General features: G+C 44.2%; 1 protein-coding gene across 2 annotated transcripts in view; it reads right to left on the bottom strand.

Moving 5' to 3' along the window:
• The window catches only part of SLC35A3 (solute carrier family 35 member A3), a 70,857-nt gene extending 54,935 nt beyond the window's left edge, over window positions 1-15,922 (bottom strand). The window contains exons 1-2 of one of the 2 annotated variants that reach the window (XM_075832219.1): window positions 15,822-15,909; window positions 14,170-14,230 (exon numbers count right to left, since the gene is read on the bottom strand). In XM_075832219.1, coding sequence (XP_075688334.1) covers window positions 14,170-14,220 — 51 coding nt within the window. In that variant the 5' untranslated portion in view covers window positions 14,221-14,230; window positions 15,822-15,909. Of the gene's footprint in view, window positions 1-14,169; window positions 14,231-15,821 lie in introns of both variants that reach the window. The other variant, XM_075832221.1, reaches the window with a different exon arrangement.
• Window positions 15,923-20,400: the final 4,478 nt, after the last annotated feature.

Raw genomic sequence — 20,400 nt, 5'->3', positions numbered from 1 at the left:
AATTTTTGGACTGAATTATCTTTCCGTTAAATCTCTCCACTTTGCTGCTACTCTTTTCTGCTGCGTATTTTCCGTCCTCAATGCCGGACGGGAAATACGCAACAATTCCTCTACGTGTGGACTAGCCCGAACGGATTTGCGCAAGAAAATTTCTGCAGCATTTACGCATCAACTAGCAGACAATTGGCACAGTCTCATGTGTTTTTTTTACCGCGGAAAATAGTGTGGACTTTTGCTGCGATTTTTTTCAAGGGCTGTGTGACCGTGATATTTCTTCTTCCTGTGATGTCAGTTCCACCCCTGTAAGAAAGTCAGCAGCGTTCCCGCAGCAACTTACGCAGTACATCACCTGGAAATCAGTCCACTTTACGCAGCAGTAATTGACAGATTACGCACCGCAGGTGAATTTCTGGACTGAATTTTTTCTGCAGCGTGTGGATGAGAATTGTTAAATCACACCATCTTCGCTGCTACTGTATTCCACTGCGTATTTCCTGTCCGCAATTTCAGATGGAAAATACGCAGCAATTCCGTTACGTGTGGACAAGCCCTTAGGGTCTATTCACACTGTGTTTGCAATGTACATCAGAGGTATACGTTATATTTCCTGACATCTACCACGGTTTATATAACAAGATAGGAAGGCGGGTATCACAAAAATGTAATTCTTCAATCAAATCAAAATCTAAAGGGAAGCGTCCCCCCTTTTTTTTTTTGTAAATTCTTTATTTGCTTTTTCAAACAAGGAACATATCAATCAGGGATACAAAAAGAAAAAACGGGGGAGGGGACAAGGACACACAGCCCCAAGATATTGCATCAAACAACTTACAAAATCTTATAGACGACATTAGAGGGAGAAGGAAAAGAAAAAAAAAAAAAAGAGAGAGGGGGGGGGGGGGGGGGGAATGCATAGGTACATGATCTACAATACAATTTTTTTAAAAAACGTCTAAAATTCACTGTTCAGCTGGCCAGGATAGTCCGATATTCTGGAGAGTCCTGATAGATAATCCAATGGTACCAGGTCTTGGAGAAGCTGCCAGGTCTGTTAGTCAACTGAGATGTAAGGTCTTCCATACGCTTAGGTTCCTCTATTTTATGAAATCAGAGTCTGAGAGAAGGAGGCTCCTTACTCTTCCACAAAACAGGTATACAAGTTCGAGCACTGTTAACTAAGTGTCGAAGAATCGACTTTTTGTATATTGGAAAAGGAATGTCACTGAGATGAAGAAAAAAAAAGGGCAGAGTAAAAGGTATAGTGTGGTCAGAGAAAGAAGAGGTTATTCTCCAGACTCCCTGCCAGAAATGAGACAACACTGAACAATCCCAGAAGGTATGGAGAAGGGTCCCTTCAGTAGACCCGCAGCGCCAGCAAAGAGAGGAGACATTCAAGGCACGTTCCGCAGGACTAATCAGATCCACTTGTCTAGGAAGGTTCGGTAGTCTATCCCCATTTGAACGTTGTGGGGCCCGCAGAAAAAGACCAGGGATTGTCCAGTCCGGGATTGGAACGGGGTCCGCTCCCAAAAAGACTAAGGCCTCCTGTAGGTCTTCCGGAGATCTCACAGCAAATTCTGCACCGGTTTTACGTAGAATGATATGGAAAAGATGGCCCCAGCGATATGAGGCACCCGCCTCACGGGTGTTTATCCAGCAAGGGTTTCACCATGCGTTGCATATTAAGAGTGCGACATGACACATCTGGGAGCAAGGTAACAGTCATCCCTGCATGTTTAATGTGACCCATATCCCACACCTTTCGGAGAAGAGCTTCTTTTTGTTGGTAAAAGCGAACGAAGCAAAGAACATCACGCGGGCCACTCCTATTCCGGTCCTGCAATCTAGGGCTATAAATCCTATGGACTCTGTCGAGCTCCAGGTCATCTTCATCAGATAGATCCAACATTTTGCAAAATAGAGCAGAGACGGAGCGCCACAATTCATCATTACCCACCGACAAGCCGCGTATTTTGATATTGTTGCGGCGGCCCCCGATTTTCCAAGTCATCATTATGCAGGATGAGATCAGTCAGCAGAGTAGAATAAGACTGCAATGTAGTCGTGATGTTAGAAAGCGAGCCGTCCAAGTCTGTGGAACGTTGTTGTACCTGCGTCACTGTAGCAGAGAGCTGCTGAATGTCATTGTGAATGGCAGAAATGTCCCTGGAATGTCGCTCCTCAAGGCGGGAGAACTTGGCTTCTAGCTCTACACGTGTGGGGAGAGCTTGTAACATGTCCCTAAGCTCAGAAAGCATGGGAGCATCTGCCAATTCCCCACTCTCAGCGTGGGACTCCCGTGTCTGGGATAGAAACATAGCCGGCACAGGCTGACTAAGAGTACAAGCACTAGGACTGGGCGGCCCTCTTAGGGGAGGCGGTCTGCACGCATGCGCCGTTCCTACACAGACGGCGTACACTATAGTGAATGAAACGGCTCCCGTTCGCAATCTCTATGGGGATATATGTGCCGTATTCCATCTCTGTATGTGTCATAAATCGACACACACACAGAGATGAAAAAAAAATGGCAGCCCCCATAGTGAAGTAAAACACAAATAAATAAAATATATTTTAATAACACACTAAAAGCAAATTTATATATAAAAAATTTTTTTTTGCGACACCTGTCCTTTAATGGAGATGGAGGGGGTTTATGTGTAAGAGAATATATATATATATACATATATATATATATATATATATATATATATACATACATACACACACACACACACACACATACAGTAAAGGAAATAAGTATTTGATCCCTTGCTGATTTTGTAAGTTTGCCCACTGTCAAAGACATGAACAGTCTAGAATTTTTAGGCTAGGTTAATTTTACCAGTGAGAGATAGATTATATTAAAAAAATAAACTGTCAAAATTATATATATTTATTTGCATTGTGCACAGAGAAATAAGTATTTGATCCCCTACCAACCATTAAGAGTTCAGCCTCCTCCAGACCAGTTACACGCTCCAAATCAACTTGGTACCTGCATTAAAAGACAGCTGTCTTAAATGGTCACCTGTATAAAAGACTCCTGTCCACAGACTCAAAAAATCAGTCTGACTCTAACCTCTACAACATGGGTAAGACCAAAGAGCTTTCTAAGGATGTCAGGGACAAGATCATAGATCTGCACAAGGCTGGTATGGGCTACAAAACCATAAGTTAGACGCTGGGTGAGAAGGAGACAACTGTTGGTGCAATAGTAAGAAAATGTAAGACATACAAAATGACTGTCAATCGACATCGATCTGGGGCTCCATGCAAAATCTCACCTCGTGGGGTATCCTTGATCCTGAGGAAGGTGAGAGCTCAGCCGAAAACTACACGGGGGGAACTTGTTAATGATCTCAAGGCAGCTAGGACCACAGTCACCAAGAAAACCATTGGTAACACATTACGCCAGAATGGATTAAAATCCTGCAGTGCCTGCAAGGTCCCCCTGCTCAAGAAGGCACATGTACAGGCCCGTCTGGAGTTTGCAAATGAACATCTGGATGATTCTGAGAGTGATTGGGAGAAGGTGCTGTGGTCAGATGAGACTAAAATTGAGCTCTTTGGCATTAACTCAACTCGCCGTGTTTGGAGGAAGAGAAATGCTGCCTATCACCCAAAGAACACCGTCCCCACTGTCAAGCATGGAGGTGGAAACATTATGTTTTGGGTGTGTTTCTCTGCTAAGGGCACAGGACTACTTCACCGCATCAATGGGAGAATGGATGGAGCCATGTACCGTCAAATCCTGAGTGACAACCTCCTTCCCTCCACCAGGACATTAAAAATGGCTCGTGGCTGGGTCTTCCAGCACGACAATGACCCGAAACATACAGCCAAGGCAACAAAGGAGTGTCTCAAAAAGAAGCACATTAAGGTCATGGAGTGGCCGAGCTGAAGATCCGAGTTGCCAAGCGACAGCCTCGAAATCTTAATGATTTACAGATGATCTGCTAAGAGGAGTGGGCCAAAATTCCATCTAAAATGTGTGCAAACCTCATCAACTACAAAAATGTCTGACTGCTGTGCTTGCCAACAAAGGTTTTGCCACCAAGTATTAAGTCTTGTTTGCCAAAGGGATCAAATACATATTTCTCTGTGCACAATGCAAATAAATATATATAATTTTGACTATGTGATTTTCTGTTTTTGTTTTTTTTTAGATAATCTATCTCTCACTGGTAAAATTAACCTAGCCTAAAAATTCTAGACTGTTCATGTCTTTGACAGTGGGCAAACTTACAAAATCAGCAAGGGATCAAATACTTATTTCCTTCACTGTGATTAAGACATATATATATATATATATATATATATATATATATGTCTTAATGTTCCATGAGCCAGGTCCGTAGAAACACAGACCTGATCGTGGAAATCTTCTCATAACAGGACAATGACAATTAGTCATTGTCCTGACTTGATTATCAGAGAGTAGGGGGCGAGAGAGGTAATTGGGGATGTATACTGTGGTGCACTTGTGCACCACAGGACATCCCCCACTGATTAAACTTACCTCCCTCCCCCCACGCGCACATGAGTCGGCCGGTGACGTCATATCACCGCGCCGACACACGTGAGCCGGGCGCGAGCGGCACCATTGTGCCTGGCTCAGGAGCAAGCGTGACAGCGGGGTTTAAATAGCCCTGCGCCGGTACGTTCGCGCTCTTGTTTTCCTGCTTAACCAACGGACTTCTCCTGCTTGTTTCGCTACACCAATGTCCTCTGCTCACCGCTCTAGGGATGAATAAAATCCTCTACTAGCGGAACTGGTACTGGAACACCCTTCCCTATAAGAGCGTTTACCTCTAGCATCATAGCAGATAGACCCGGACTAGAAGACAGTTGTTTTTTTTATAATGAAACAAGCGGGAAGAGGAGAAGTGAAATCTAGTTTTACCCCCTGACTTATAATATCCAAGACTTCTGGTGTTGTTTTCCCAAGCTGGGAGGAATTGAGAGTCTGTCTCCTAATTTCTGCCTGTCGTCATTGGGGCCCCAGTTTGGCTCAATAAGAAACCTTTATTTTAAATTTAAGAATCTCCATCTTCTCCGGCTCTAAGCTGCTGATTAAAACATTTTCGTTCCTCCAACAATTTTACTCTGTTTAGGGCTATAATTTGTGGGAAAACCCTTCTGTCTCCCGCTTTAGTGAAGGTCATCTTGTACTTATCCAAAACAACTCCTCACACAGTAAGGCACACCACAGTTTTTAGATCCTACATCCCCTAACCAATTTTTAAGCCACAGGGCTCACCTTGCTGCATTGGCTAGGGCAGTGGGTCTTGATGGCAGCTTAAGAAAGTCTGCTGACGCGTCTGCCTTAAAACCTGCAGCATCTTTAGTGTTGGAAGCGAGGCCAACAAATTTTGGCTTGAAACCTGCTGCCAAAGACTTCCAAGTTTTTCTCAGGAAGCGGTCGGCTTTCTTATCTGTCAGCTCTCTAAAGAATCCCATATCCTCAAAGGAAGTATCCGCCAAGGAGGTACTCAGACGGTCAGAGTGTTTTATCATAGATCTCATGGATTTTAGCAGGGAAGGAGATTCCTCAGAAATTATTTTATCAATACAAGCCGAACATGTGGGCGCTCCATAAGAAGGGGCCAGTTTTTTTTACTACAAATTTTACATTCCTTATGGCAGCTATTACACAAATAGTGTATAACATAACTATGCATAATACAATTATTAGAGGTGTATAGGAAAAATCTAAATATAGACTCAATAGTGTGACTACCCACAAAAGCACCATGCTTGGGGTATGCAGGGGAGGATCAGAAGTATCGCGTTTGCTTCCCTCCCCAAAAGGCCTAGATGGTCTGGTGAGGTTACAGTATATGCAACTGCCTGGAGGGAATATCAGCTTGCCAGGACTTCAAATAGAATCAAGCCACCCAGAAATAGTCTCCCCGATGTAGAACTAGTGTACCAAACAAGTTTAACAGTCTCCGTGTCACTTCTGGGCACCTCCATTGCCTCACGTCTGGTCACATTGGAAACAGTAACTTCCCTTTTCCTTCTAGACTTGGACAGTGCTGGGCCTTGCGTTCGGCCGTAGGAGATACCACTCCACACACGTCCAGGAAATACAAGCCGCACTAGACGAATACTACCTGACGTTTGTAGGGAAAAGATGAAGGATGAATGAAGCGGAGCCATTCACACTCGGACCGCTTGCACCTGGAGTCACTGTGAACTCACAGTAACAGTTTTCCGAGGTAGGTGAGTAGTATTCGCTTCCCAGGCATAGGGATCCCCAGCTCGTATACAGCTGGACCTTAAGGCCCTGTTCCCGGTCTCTCATCAGGGATCGGAAACCACTAAGGCAATGTAGGAGGGTCTCTTTTTTTTTTTATCTCCAAGTTTCTTGTCTCTGAGGGTGAATGCCATCATATTGAGGGGTAAACTGTTTCTTAAAAGGGGTTGCCCATGGCCTTACAACTGATGACCTATCCACCGGATAGGTCATCAGTATATGATGGGTGGGGGTCAGACACCCGGACCCCACACTGACCAGCTGCCTCCGTGCACCGGACGTCCATGCCGGGGTCAGATAACTCCAGTCACGGAATAGCGGCCGAGCTGCAGTACTGCAGCTCTGCTCCTATTCAAGTGATTAGGAACCGAGCTGCATAACGGCCACTATGCAGCGGCCGGAGAGATCTGCTTCCGGCTCCAACAACTGTATGCTGTTCAAAACATCCGGCACCCGGAGGCAGCCCATCGGTGCGGGGTCCGGGTGTCAGACACCCACCGATCATATACTGATGACATATGTGGTGGATAGGTCATCAGTTGTCCCGGTCATGGACAACCCCTTATCATAATGTGCACAAATGCCCATGATCAAAAATTGCATATCGATTCAGTACAGTTATACTAAAGGTGGGGTTCTCTAACCCACATGAAGCCATGGATACACCAGATATGGTTCGCTATTAAGCAACTGGATATTTTGTTACTGCATGATTTGCTTGTAGTGCTATGTTTGCACAATACTATGCAATTTTTCAGTTGAGATTTTGTCAGTTTTTTCTTAAAAAAATATTCTGATTTGACTGAAGAGGTGCAGTTTCACATACATATTTTTCTCGGTGAACAAGGGATGACATTCACAGACATACAGAGGCATCTGTCGCCCATAGGCAAGCTTTCCCGGCGCATATGCCAAATGGTATGACTTTAGCCTTAACAGCAATTTTATTGGATTGCTCTCGCTCATAAAGACAGCAATTAAAGAAAACCAGACAGCAAACCTCTATCAACACTATATGGCTAAGTTCACACAGAGTTTTTTGACGAGTTTTCTGATGCGGAAACCGGCCCGAAAATGCCTCTCATTGATTTCAATGGGAGGCGGAGGCGTCTTTTTCCCGCGAGCGGTAAAACCGTCTCGTGGGAGAAAGAAGGGACATGCCTTATCTTCGGGCGTTTACGCCTCTGACCTCCCATTGACTTCAATGTGAAGCAGAGAAAGCGTATTTCGCTGCGTTTTATGCCCGCGACGCTCAATGGCTGCGGGCGAAAAACGCAGTGAAAGACGGCGTGTAGGGAGAGGAAAATCTGCCTCAAACTTCCAAACGGAATTTTGAGGCAGAAATTCCGCCTGCAAAAAACTCAGTGTGAACATAGCCTATAGGGGCTATAGGCCTCCCATTGATGTCAATAGGAGGCCAGAGGCGTAATCACGCAAAGATAGGGCATGTCCCTTCTTCGTCCCGCGAGCCGGTTTTACCGCTCGCGGGAGAAAACCGCCTCCGCCTCCCATTGAAATCAGTGACTCAAAAAACTCAGTGTGAACCCAGCCTTAAAGAGGCTCTGTCACCAGATTTTGCAACCCCTATCTGCTATTGCAGCAGATCGGCGCTGCAATGTAGATAACAGTAACGTTTTTATTTTTAAAAAACGAGCATTTTTGGCCAAGTTATGACCATTTTTGTATTTATGTAAATGAGGCTTGCAAAAGTCCAACTGAGCGTGTTTAAAGTAAAAGTCCAACTGGGCGTGTATTATGTGCGTACATCGGGGCGTGTTTACTTCTTTTACTAGCTGGGCGTTCTGACGAGAAGTATCATCCACTTCTCTTCACAACGCCCAGCTTCTGGCAGTGCAGACACAGCGTGTTCTCGAGAGATCACGCTGTGACGTCACTCACTTCCTGCCCCAGGTCCTGCATCATGTCGGACGAGCGAGGACACATCAGCACCAGAGGCTACAGATGATTCTGTATCAGCATCGGCGTTTGCAGGTAAGTCGATGTAGCTACTTACCTGCAAACGCTGATGCTGCTGCAGAATCAACTGTAGCCTCTGGTGCCGATGTGGCCGACACGATGAAGGTCCTGGGGCAGGAAGTGAGTAACGTCACAGCGTGATCTCTCGAGAACACGCTGTGTCTGCACTGCCAGGAGCTGGGTGTTAACGAACAGAAGTGGACGATGCTGATTCGTCAGCATCATACACTCCCATTCCTAACGCCCAGCTAGTAAAAGAAGTAAAAACGCCCCGATGTACACACATAATACACGCCCAGTTGTACTTTTACTTTAAACACGCCCAGTTGTACTTTTGCAAGCCTCATTTGCATAAATACAAAAATGGTCATAACTTGGCCAAAGATGCTCGTTTTTTAAAAATAAAAACGTTACTGTAATCTACATTGCAGCGCCGATCTGCTGCAATAGCAGATAGGGGTTGCAAAATCTGGTGACAGAGCCTCTTTAAGAGAAAACGCCATGAGCTTTTCATGACACATCTGTTAAATTCACAAATTTTCAGCCTATGGGAGAAGAAGGATTCGTTAAACAGATGCCCAACAGTGGAATCTGAAGCAGAAAATTACCACAGCACTGGACCACAAGTGGGTGCACGCCTCGATAGGACCGGATCCGCGGTGCCCAATATCAGATAGACAAAATAGACGAGGAGACAGCACTTCTAATATATGTCAGCTTTTTAATCACCCGTGCGACGTTTCAGTCCAACAGGACCTTGAAATGCTTGAGAAAGGTCCTATTGGACTGAAACGTCGCACGGGTGATTAAAAAGCTGTCTATTTTGTCCAACAGTGGAATAGGTCAGTCATAGGCTATAATGGTACCGGTTAAAGGGAACCAGTCACATAAAAAATGCAGTCTGATCTGCAGGCAGCATGTTATAGGGCAGGAGGAGCGGAGCAGCTTGATATATAGTTTTGTGGAAAAAAAACTAAGTATAATTTATATTTTTATGATCTAACCTTTGCTCAATCATTAAGTGAGACCGCCGTCTGCACTCCTAAGCCTAGAAAGAGGATTAGATTACTAAAATAGAAAGTTACACTGACTAACCACAAAACTATATATCAATCTGCTCAGCGCCTCCGATCAGACTGCATTTTCAACAATTAACGGATCACTCATAAACAGGATCATGTTGTATCAGTTGAACGGACCTATTATAGCCTGTACTGTTGGGCAGCGTCACAGCCTATGTTTAACGTATAAATCAAGAGCTTGTCAAACATAGGCCAAAAAAAAGTCATGTGAACATAGCCTTACATGCATATTTTAACGCAAGCAGACACTTTAGGCTGTGTTCACACGTGTTCGTTTTGACTTTCTTTTTTTGTGCCAGAAAAGTATAAAGGAAAGACTTATACACCCCCTCTCTTTTGTATCCACTTCTGGCGTCGGCTAAAATACACTGCATGTATGAATGCAGCCTAAGGGTATGTTCACATGGCAAACAAAAAACGGCTGTAAAATATGGAGCTGTTTTCAAGGGAAAACCGCCTCTGATTTTCAGCCGTTTTTTATGCATCAGGCGTTTTTGGACCGGTTTTTCTATTGAGACAATGAAAAACGGCTCCAAAAACGGCTCAAGAAGTTACATGCACTTCTTTTTTTATGATGTGTTTTTTATGCTCTGTTTTTACAAACGGCACGAAAAAAAAAAAAAAAAACGCCCTGTGGGAAAGAAACGCTGTTTTTCAATGGGCAGATGTTTGGAGGCGTTCAGCCCCCGTATATTCAGAGACTTTTCGAGGAGTTTACGGCCCGAAAAACGTCTGGAAATAAACCGTGTGAACATACCCTAAGGACTCATGCACACATCTTTATTATGGCTCAGTTTTGTATAGAGCCACCCACATAGGTGCATCGGTCATTACCATTAGGCATCATTTACACGAGCGTAATATACGCGCGTGCTTTTCACGCGTGTCGTACGCACCTATGTTAGTCTATGGGCTGTGCAGACAGTCCGTGAGTTTTGCGCAGCGCGAGTCTGCTGCGTAAAACTCACGACACGTTCTATATTTGCCTGTTTTTCGCGCATCACGCACCCATTGAAGTCAATGGGTGCGTGAAAACCACGCAGGTCGCACGGAAGCACTTCCGTGTGAACTGCGTGATTCGCGGAACAGCTGTCAAACGCTGAATGTAAACAGAAAAGCACCATGTGCTTTTCTGTTTACAAACATCCAAACGGAGTGTCATAATGATTGCGGCTGCGCAAAAATCACGCAGCCATGCATCATATGCTGATGACACACGCAGCTGTTTAGTGCTTTTTGCGCATGCAAAACGCCGCGTTTATTGCGTGCGCAAAACGCACAGGCTCGTGTAAATGATGCCTAAACCTGTAGGTCTCCAATTTCATTCCATACGAATCCGACAGAAAAAAAACAAAATAAAAAACAATTGTGGCATGCTCCATCGCATACCGTGCTGCAACGTTTTTTGTCCTAGAAGTGCTTCTAGGCGAGAATAACTCTGATATACACAACTCAAGAGAGAATTATATGACGGCACGCAATGTCCCTGTGGACTCCCTTTTGAATTTTTTTTAAATGGGTGTAAATAGTCTGATTTGCAAACCAATACCAAATACTTTGGGTATTTCTAGGTCCTGTGAAGGATATTAAGGAGTTAATGCACCAATCACACCAACAGCCTTGTAAGGGCTTATTGAGACGAACGTGATATACGTCCGTGCAACGCGCGTGATTTTCACGAGCCTCGCACGGACCTATGTTAGTCTATGGGGCCGTGCAGACTGTCCGTGAGTTTCACGCAGCGTGTGTCCGCTGCGTAAAACTCACGACATGTCCGTTATGTGCGCGCAATGGGTGCATGAAAATTCCGTGTGATGCGCGTGCTTTTCTGTTTACAAACAGTGTCATAATGATGGCGGCTGCGCGAAAATCACGCAGCCACGCATCATACGAGGGTGACACATGGAGCGGTTAAGTACCTTTTGCGGGCGCAAAACGCTGCGTTTTTTTGCGCGCGCAAAACGCTCGTGTAAATCCGGCCTTAGGCCTCATTTACACGAGCGTAATATACGCTTTTCACGCGTGTCGTACGCACCTATATTACTCTATGGGGCAGTGCAGACGATGCGTGAATTTTCCGCAGCGTGAGTTCTATAATCGTGCGTTTTTCGCGCATCACGCACCCATTGAAGTCAATGGGTGCGTGAAAACCACGAAGGTCGCACGGAAGCACTTCCGTGCGAACTGCGTGATTCGCGCAAGAGCTGTCAAACTGAATGTAAACAGAAAAGCACCACGTGCTTTTCTGTTTACAAACATCCAAACGGAGTGTCTTAGACATGAGCGAACCGAACTTTACCGGGTTCGGCCGAACTCGTTTTGACCGAACCCGGCAGGAGACAGTCACTGTCCAGGGTGCTGAAAGAGTTAAACTGATTCAGCACCATGGACAGTGACTTCCGATTCCAATATACGTGAACGTGTAAAAAAAAAAAAGTTCTGACTTACCGATAACTCCCGGCTTCTTCCTCCAGTCTGACCTCCCGGGATGACAATTCAGTCCAAGTGACAGCTGCAGCCAATCACAGGCTGCAGCGGTCACATGGACTGCCGCGTCATCCAGGGAGGTGGGGCCAGATGTCAAGAGAGGCGTGTCACCAAGGCAACGGCCAGGAAGTTCTCGGTAAGTACGAACCTCTTTTTTTTTTTAAACAGGTTACTTGATATGGTGATCGGAATTCACTGTCGAGGGTGCTGAAAGAGTTACTGACGATCAGTTAACTCTTTCAGCACCATGGACAGTGACTTGCGTCGACTAGCCTCATCTCTATGATGGCGGCTGCGCGAAAATCACGCAGCCGCGCATCATACACTGATGACACACGGAGCTGTCAAGTGCCTTTTGCGCACGCAAAACTCTGCGTTTTTTGCACGCGCAAAACGCACACGCTCGTGTAAATGAGGCTAAGTCTGAGTTTCAATGTGGCAGATTTGTTGCAGAAATTTCTGTGACTGTTTATCTGAATAGGGCTTGCAGTAATCCATGCACCTACTGCAGCAACAACCCAGTCACATGTATGGGACAGTTATTCAGTCGCAGAAATTTCTGAAATAAATCTGCTGTGTGTGAATTCAAACTAAGCGCAAGTTCAATAAAAAAAACACGCAGAAAAGAAGAGCGGAAATTGACCTGCGGTGTGGATTCTCAACCTGCTGAATGTCAGTTTCTCTTGCGAACACATCACCCCAGAATGTCGGCAGCACTGATACCAGACGGCGGAGTAGTAAGGCATCCCTATGGAAACGCCAGGGGAGGAGAGTATGGGCTTTTGTTAAATCTTATCCACTTTGCTGCAACTTTGATCCGGACAGCTGAAAATCTGGATAGAAAATCTGCAGTAAATAAATACAACGTGTGAGAAAAGCCAGATTTTCCTCCTGCAAAAAACTCAGTGTGAACCAAGCCCTGGGTTCACATGGAGTTTTTTGCAGGAGGAAAATCTGCCTCAAAATTCCAAATGGAATGCCATGGCCATTTTCGGGCCGGTTTTGAGCGCCGCGGGCATAAAACGCCGCAAAATACGCTTTCTCTGCCTCCCATTGTCAATGAGAGGTCAGAAGCATAAATGCCCGAATATAGGGCATGTCCCTTTTTTTTCCCGTGAGCCGGTTTTTCCGCTCGCGGGAAAAAGACGCCTCTGCCTCCCATTGAAATCAATGGGAGGCATTTTCGGCTGTTTTCTGGCACATTTTGCGGGGCGGTTTCCGCGCCAAAAACCCCCGTGTGAACTCCCCCTAAAAGAGAAACTGCTAGTTGGCCATTTTCTTACTACGCCACATAGATAATTCACTGAGTCATACTACGAACGCCTCATGAACCTGACCGCGTTCGGTCCGTGATATATGGACCGAATATCGGCCACATTTCCCGGACCGAACACAGTTCAGGGAGCCGGGCTCCTAGTTATGTATGACGCTGCGAGTCACTGCCTCCCCGCGGGAATACGGTCCCGTACTAAAAACATGTTTTCAGTACGGAACAGTATTCCCGCGGGGAGGCAGGGACACCTAGGCTGGGTTCCCACGGGTCGGATACGCTGCGTAAAAACTGCGCAGCGTATATTCGACCTGGAACCCGCAGTATATTTAGTCCGGAAAACCGCATCACAATGTGTTTTTCTGCCAGGATTTCCGCTCTGGAATGCAACGCTGGTGGAAAAAACCGACCATACTTACCCCCTCCTTCTCTTCGAGTCTGGCCTCCCACAGACGTTGCAGCCTGTGATTGGCTACAGTGGTCACATGGGATGCAAAGTCATCCCAAAAGGCCAGACTGCAGGAAGTAGGAGAGAGTTTTGGGTAAGTATGACTTATTTATTTAATTTTTTTCCCTGAGTTGCGATTTTTGCGGCAGAATCGATGCGATTCTGCCGCAAAGGTCGCAATACTGGCTGTTGCAGGTTTTACATCCCCATTGAATTCAAAGGGGAAAACCCGCAAAAGATAAGCAACGAAAACATAGCATAAATTGTCACGCTGTGGATTTAAATTCCGCACAGCAGGTAAATTTATTAACGTTTACGCTGCGTGGGCATGAGATTTCTTAAATTTCATCCACTTTGCTGCTACAGTAAATGCTGCGGCATTTCTGCACAGAATTCAGTTTAGAAAATTCTGCAGCGTTTACGCTCCGTGGGAACCCGGCCTTAGATGGACTAAATCAGACTTCAAAGAACACCGACTGACAGACAACGGGAGAGGATTGAGCTGTGCTGCTGGAGGACGGAAGATACCACTTTCATATGGACAAATAACATAATGGCTGGAACGCAACTGGACAAATCGTGCTAAACCTAGAGAGAGATAAAAGGACAATTATAAAATCCTATTAGTGTTGGAATCACTCACCAAATTTTCACTGATCACTAGATTTTTAGGGGTTTGAGTCTTTGATGCCATGTTCTTTATCCTAATGAGACAAACAACCAGGGGAAGCCAGAGGCATAAACCACAGAGATCACATAGACTGGCACGGACATCATACAGTGTACCCATCCGCAGCACCAGGGCGAGTGGGGGTGCACTCTGGGACGCATCCTACTAGTAAACCACACGAATGAGACACATATGTGAGTTATAGGCACATCTATACATATTGGGACACGTATGTCAAACATGGGTCAGTAAACAGCACTTGTAATGTGCACAGCTGAACACCCGACATACATAAAAATAAAGCCATCTAGACCTGCAGCCGGCCACTCAAACTAGTTTTGGGGATAGCAGAAATATTGCGATAATGAAATCTTGCTATAATCTTGACGCAGCCATGGCATCCCACATTACAGGACGCTGCAGCGCAACTATGTAACGCAACGGGAAATACAGGCCAGGCTGACAATGACTGCTAGTTTTAAAAAGGTTCCGTCACCACTTATAATAATTGTATTGCCCATGTAATAACAAAGCTTTTCTTAGAACTCTGCATGGTGCCTGTCCTCTGTTATTCCTCCTAGAAATGTATGAATAAATTGACAACTGGGTGTTTCCCCGGGGGGGGGGGGGGGGGGTGTAACTACACAATCTAACACTGTCCAATCCGTGCTGGCAAGAAGAATGGTAACACCCAGTTGTCAATGTATTCATACATTTCTAGGAGGAATAATAGAGAAACGGCATAATGCAGAGTTGTAAAAAAAAAAAAGATGCTCCAGCATCGTTAGTTGATATGGAATACAATTATTTACCAAAAAAACACATGTCAGGAGAGATGAAAGGTCCTCTTTTGTCATACAAATGACAGTGTGGATGACCCACATTTTATATACAGAAATGGCGGAGCCGAGACTGTCATCATTTATATCACAATAAGTTGTATTCCATAGAAATGCATTATTAATAATGCTCAAACGGAGGTCAACACCAAATTCAGCTCTGCTATATATATATATATATATATATATATATATGACACAATCAATATCAGAATAGTAAGAGAACGACGCAGTAATCCTACGTATCCGTTCATCACTAGACATGAAAGAGCACAAATACATCCGGTAACACTAGACGTCCTCCGCGGCTGCACTGCGCTACTGGCGACTTTTGTTAGGGGAGTCACTTCCCATTGCAGATATAATGTACATGTGACCGTAATACAGTATTTCTTAATTCCGATAGACAGGAAATTTCCAAGTTTCATAACTTTTTTCCCCCTTAAAATTCATATGAAAATCACTTTTTTCCTCAAAGTGAAATATCACATAATGGGAAATAATGAAGGAATTACATTGTGTGTGTGATATGAGAACAGTCCATAAACCACACAGGCAAGAACATATAGAGGGGCAATGATCAGTGTGTACCAGCAGCTGACAGTCATAGGAGACTATACTGCACTCTCATTACTGCTACTCCAATTGTCAGTAAAGACAATCACAGGAAACCTGCTTTATTGTTAAAAACTAACAAAAAAAACCACAAAGGTTGCAGAAAAAAAAGACAGATATGAGAGCAGCACAGCAGAGGTGTGTGTAACCTGCGGACATGACCATACTCACTCAGCTCAGCTACTCCACTCAGCCCACTGTCCTGACTTAGCCTGACACATACACACAGCACTTCCGGGATCCGTCCCCGCCCCCAACTGGCTACAGCCACAACGGCGCGTCACTGTGACCACGCCCAATGCTACCTCACGGAAGTAGCCGCGTCTGTCTTCAGGATGCTGCCCGCCTTTTATTATTGTACATGGACGGGGAAGGGTGTGGAGGAAGTATCGTCGTGATATTACTTCTATAGTGACACTTTGACGCATGATGTCACCACTGGGCGTGCGGTTTAAACTTGGGCAAGAGCTAGACGACACAATCTGTGACAGAGTTTAGATTTCTCATCGATGTCATCACATATTTGAGGGGTCACACATACCAGACATACTGCTTGTTACATGGTAGTGAATGAGATTTAAAGGGTCTTGCAGATCTTAGGCCTAGTTCACACAGAGTTTTTTTTGCAGGTGGTTTTTTTAAATCTAAAATGGTGCATTCATGGTTTTCCATCATCGCATTCTGAGCTATAACTTTTTCATGAGGGTTTGTTTTTTTGCTGGACGAGCATTTTTTAATGGTATCGTTTATTGTACCATGTAGTCTAAATTATTATGTGGGGGGAATTAGAAAAAAAAACACCCCCACAATTCCACTATAGTATTTGGGGTTTTGTTTTTACAGTGTGGTAAAATGACGTGAACGTTATTCTGCGGGTCAATCCCATGACGGTGATACCAAATCTATAGAATTTTATTAATCTTTCACTACTAAAGTAAAAACACTTTAATAAAAAAAAAATGTTTTGTGTTGCCACCTGTAACTGATTTTCCATTGATGGACCGGTGTGAGGGCTTTTCGGGGTGAGCTGTAGTTTTACTGGTACCATTTTGGAGTACAAAGGGCTTTTTGATCACTTTTCATTAAATTTTTTCGGAGAAGGTGAGTTGATTAAAAAAACACCAATTCTGGCATTGTGAATATTTTTTTTCCTATGGCGTTTATCTGGCAGGTTAAATAACGTGATATTTTAATAGTTCAGATGTCTATGGACACAGTAATACCAATAATGCTAATTTTATTGCTGACGATATTTCCGAAAAATTGTTTTTTTTATTTTTTTATTCCCCAGGGGATTTTACCATGCAGTTGTTAGACTTCTGTATTGCAGTATATACTGCTTTTATCTGTTCTGGCCCAGCCTATGTCAGCACCGATGGCAGACTTAGAGGCGTTTAAATGACTAAAAAGAGGGGGTGAACCCTGTAACGTTCCAACACCCCGCCCCCCCCACGGCACAATCAGGGGGTGCCATTGGTTGGCCTGGAGACTGTTGGTATCAGGATATATTGCAATACATTAGTATTGCAGTATATTGTGCAAGTGACCCAGCTTGTTCAAATCCCCTAGGGGGATAAGTAAAAAAAAAAACAAAACTGTAAAATAATGTTTTTTTTAATAAATAAAAAATTCAAAAAACACCACTTTTCCCATTTTCCATCAAGCACAATGTAAAAAAAATTAACATAACTGGTATGGACGCGTCCGTAAAAGTGTTAACCATTACAATATATCATTATTTAGTCCGCACGGTGAACGCCGTAAGAAATTAAAAATGTCAGGATTGCTGTTTTGTGGTCTCTTCATCCCCCACTAAAAAATTAAATAAAAAGTGATCAAAAAGTGTCATGTACCCCAAAATGATACCAAAACAAACTACAGCTCGACCCGCAAAAAATAAGTTCTCATACCGCTAAAGCAACGAAAAAATAAAAAAGTTATGGCTCTCAGAATATGGTGACAAAATTCAAATTTATTTTTAACAATCAGTTTTTCCCTTGTAAAAGTAGTAAAACAAAAAAATTTAAAAAAACTATAAATTTGGTATCGCTGTAATCGTATTGACCCGCAGAATAAAGTTAACATGTCGTTTTTACCACACGGTGAACGCCCTAAAAACAAAACCACCCAAAAGATTGAGGAATAATATTTTTTCTACAGTTTCCCACTAAATTATATGGTACAATAAACGGTGCTGTGAAAATCTACAACTCGCCCCGCAAAAAAAAAAGCCCTCATAAAAAGTTACAGCTTTTGAAAAGTGGGGAGGATAAAAGGAAAGTGAAAATCTGAAAAATGGTTGCGGTGGGAAGGGTTTAACCCGTTAGTGACCGGCCCATAGTGTTTCTACGTCGGTCACTAACGGGCTTTATTCCGATGCCATAGACTTTTTTTATGTCATTGTCTCCCTGCTCTCAGCTGCCAGAGGTAGCTGAGGGCTGGGGACATCCCTGCTCATCCCCACTTTTAATAAAAGTAAAAAAATTACACATATTTGGTATCGCCGCGTCTGTAACGACCCCAACTATAAACTTATTATATCATTTAACCCGCACGGTGAACGTCGTAAAAAATAAAACAAAAAAACATGCAAAAATGGCTGTTTTCTTTGAATCCAGCCTTAAAAAAAAAATGTGATAAAAAGTGATCAAAAAGTCGCATCTACTCCAAAATGGTACCGATAAAAACTACAAGTCGTCCCGCCAAAAAAAGCCCAACTACAATGGCATCGGCGAAAAAATTAAAAAGTTACGGCTCTTCAAATATGGAGACACAAAAACAAATAAATTTGAAAAAAAAGTGTTTTCACTGTGTAAAAGTAGTAAAACAGACAAAAACTATACAAATTTGGTATCGTTGCAATCGCAACAACCCACTGAATCAAGTTATTGTGTTATTTATACCACACGGTAAACAGCGCAAATTTTTTTTCTATTGCCCCCCCACAAAAAAAAGTTAATAAAAGTTAATCCATAAATTATATGTACCCCAATATCGTGCTATTAAAAATTACAACTTGTCCTGCAAAAAACAAGATCTTATACAGCTATGTCGACGCAAAAATAAAAAGGTTATAGCTCTTAGAATAAGACTATGAAAAAACGTAAAAAAATGGCTTGGTCTATATAAGCGTGTGCTGTCATTTTTTTTTAAATTTATGTATTTGTGGATGAAAAATATTTTTCTAATACATCTTTATTAAAAATGTTGCTTAACTTTTGAGATGCAGCTTCTATGCATCCACTATGCACAGAAGTTGCATCTCAGCGCTGTAACCCAAATCCGTCCGTCCAGCTGACTGACGTTTGTGCTCAGAGCGGCTCGTTTGTGAATCTGACACACAAGATTATATAATGTCCGCGACCCCAGACCCCTATCATCCTGCAGATGTCTTCCTCCCAGAGATGCCAACACATGCGTCCGTCCTGTCCTGCAGTGACCACTAGGGTGCGCTCTCGAGCTCATTCCCGGCCTTAAAGTGTAGCTATAACATATCAGAAGTTTGGATTGGTGGGGGTCTGAGCACTAAGGCTATGTTCACACGGAGTATTTTGGGGGAGGAATATCTGCCTCAAAATTCCGTTTGGAACTTTGAGGCAGATTTTCCTCTCCCTCCACGGCGATTTTCGTGCCGTTTTTCGCCCGTGGCCATTGAGCGCCGCGGGCATAAAACAGCGCGAAATACGCTTTCTCTGCCTCCCAGTTTTACTGCTCGCGGGAAAAAGACGCCGACGCCTGCCATTGAAATCAATGGGAGGCGTTCTCGGGCCGTTTTTGCCGAGTTTTGCGACGCGGTTTCCGCGTCAAAAAACTCGGCAAAATACTCTGTGTGAACATCCCCTTAGACCCCTACCAATCGCTAGAACCAAGCAGCTGAAGCCGCTTTGTGTCTGTTCGACTTTTTCCGGAAAGCCGATGTATCGGAGTACAGGTTCATAGACTTTGTATTGAGTCCGTACACCGATACATTGATTTCCGGAAAAAGCGGAACAGACACGAAGCGGCTGAGCGCTCACACGAGCAGCTGCTTCGTTCTAGCGATTGATGGGGGTCTCAGTGCTCAGACCCCCACCAATCCAAACTTATGACATGTCAGAAGTTTGTCAAACGTTTAGCTACACTTTAATGGTTCAGAGCACACACATGTTTTAGATTGACTGATTGCTCCCATGATCACCCTGGACTATAAGAAGGGTCCTGCCCCTTCCTTCATTGCCTGAGCGTTGTTGTATTTACCCGTGTATGTCTTTGCAAATGGTCCCTTAGTGGTTTCCAGTTCCCAGGTGTTCTCGTTCCTGCTACCTTGTTCATGTGCCGTACAGAGTTGAAGTTGTGTTGTGTCGTATACTACACCTGCTGTATTTCACTGCGCCTGGTGTCTGCCTGCTGCCAATGTCCCATCCGAGCCTGCCATCGCTACTGTCTATATTGCCACAGGTACCCTTATTCAAACTATTGACTTTGCCTTGGTATCCTGTCTGGCCAGCTGCTATCCTGCTACAGCGGAATGGCCCAGTGGGTCCACACACCCACTGTAACAGATCACCCTACTAATGATCAAATCTAAGTTGATCAACTTAGATTCGATCATTAGTAGGGTGATCCTGTGAGTTATCTCCAATCCCAGCTGTTGCAGGCGGGTGTCAGCTGTTTGAAACAGCAAGCATCCACTGTATATGGCGCTGGCTCGCTTACTGCAGGTTGGATGTTGCTAAGGGATTATGTAATGGCCGTGGACTGCTGGCATCAC

This window comes from Rhinoderma darwinii, chromosome 7 (assembly GCF_050947455.1).
Source record: "Rhinoderma darwinii isolate aRhiDar2 chromosome 7, aRhiDar2.hap1, whole genome shotgun sequence".
NCBI lineage: Eukaryota > Metazoa > Chordata > Amphibia > Anura > Rhinodermatidae > Rhinoderma > Rhinoderma darwinii.
This window is presented reverse-complemented; position numbering and strand designations above follow the sequence as displayed.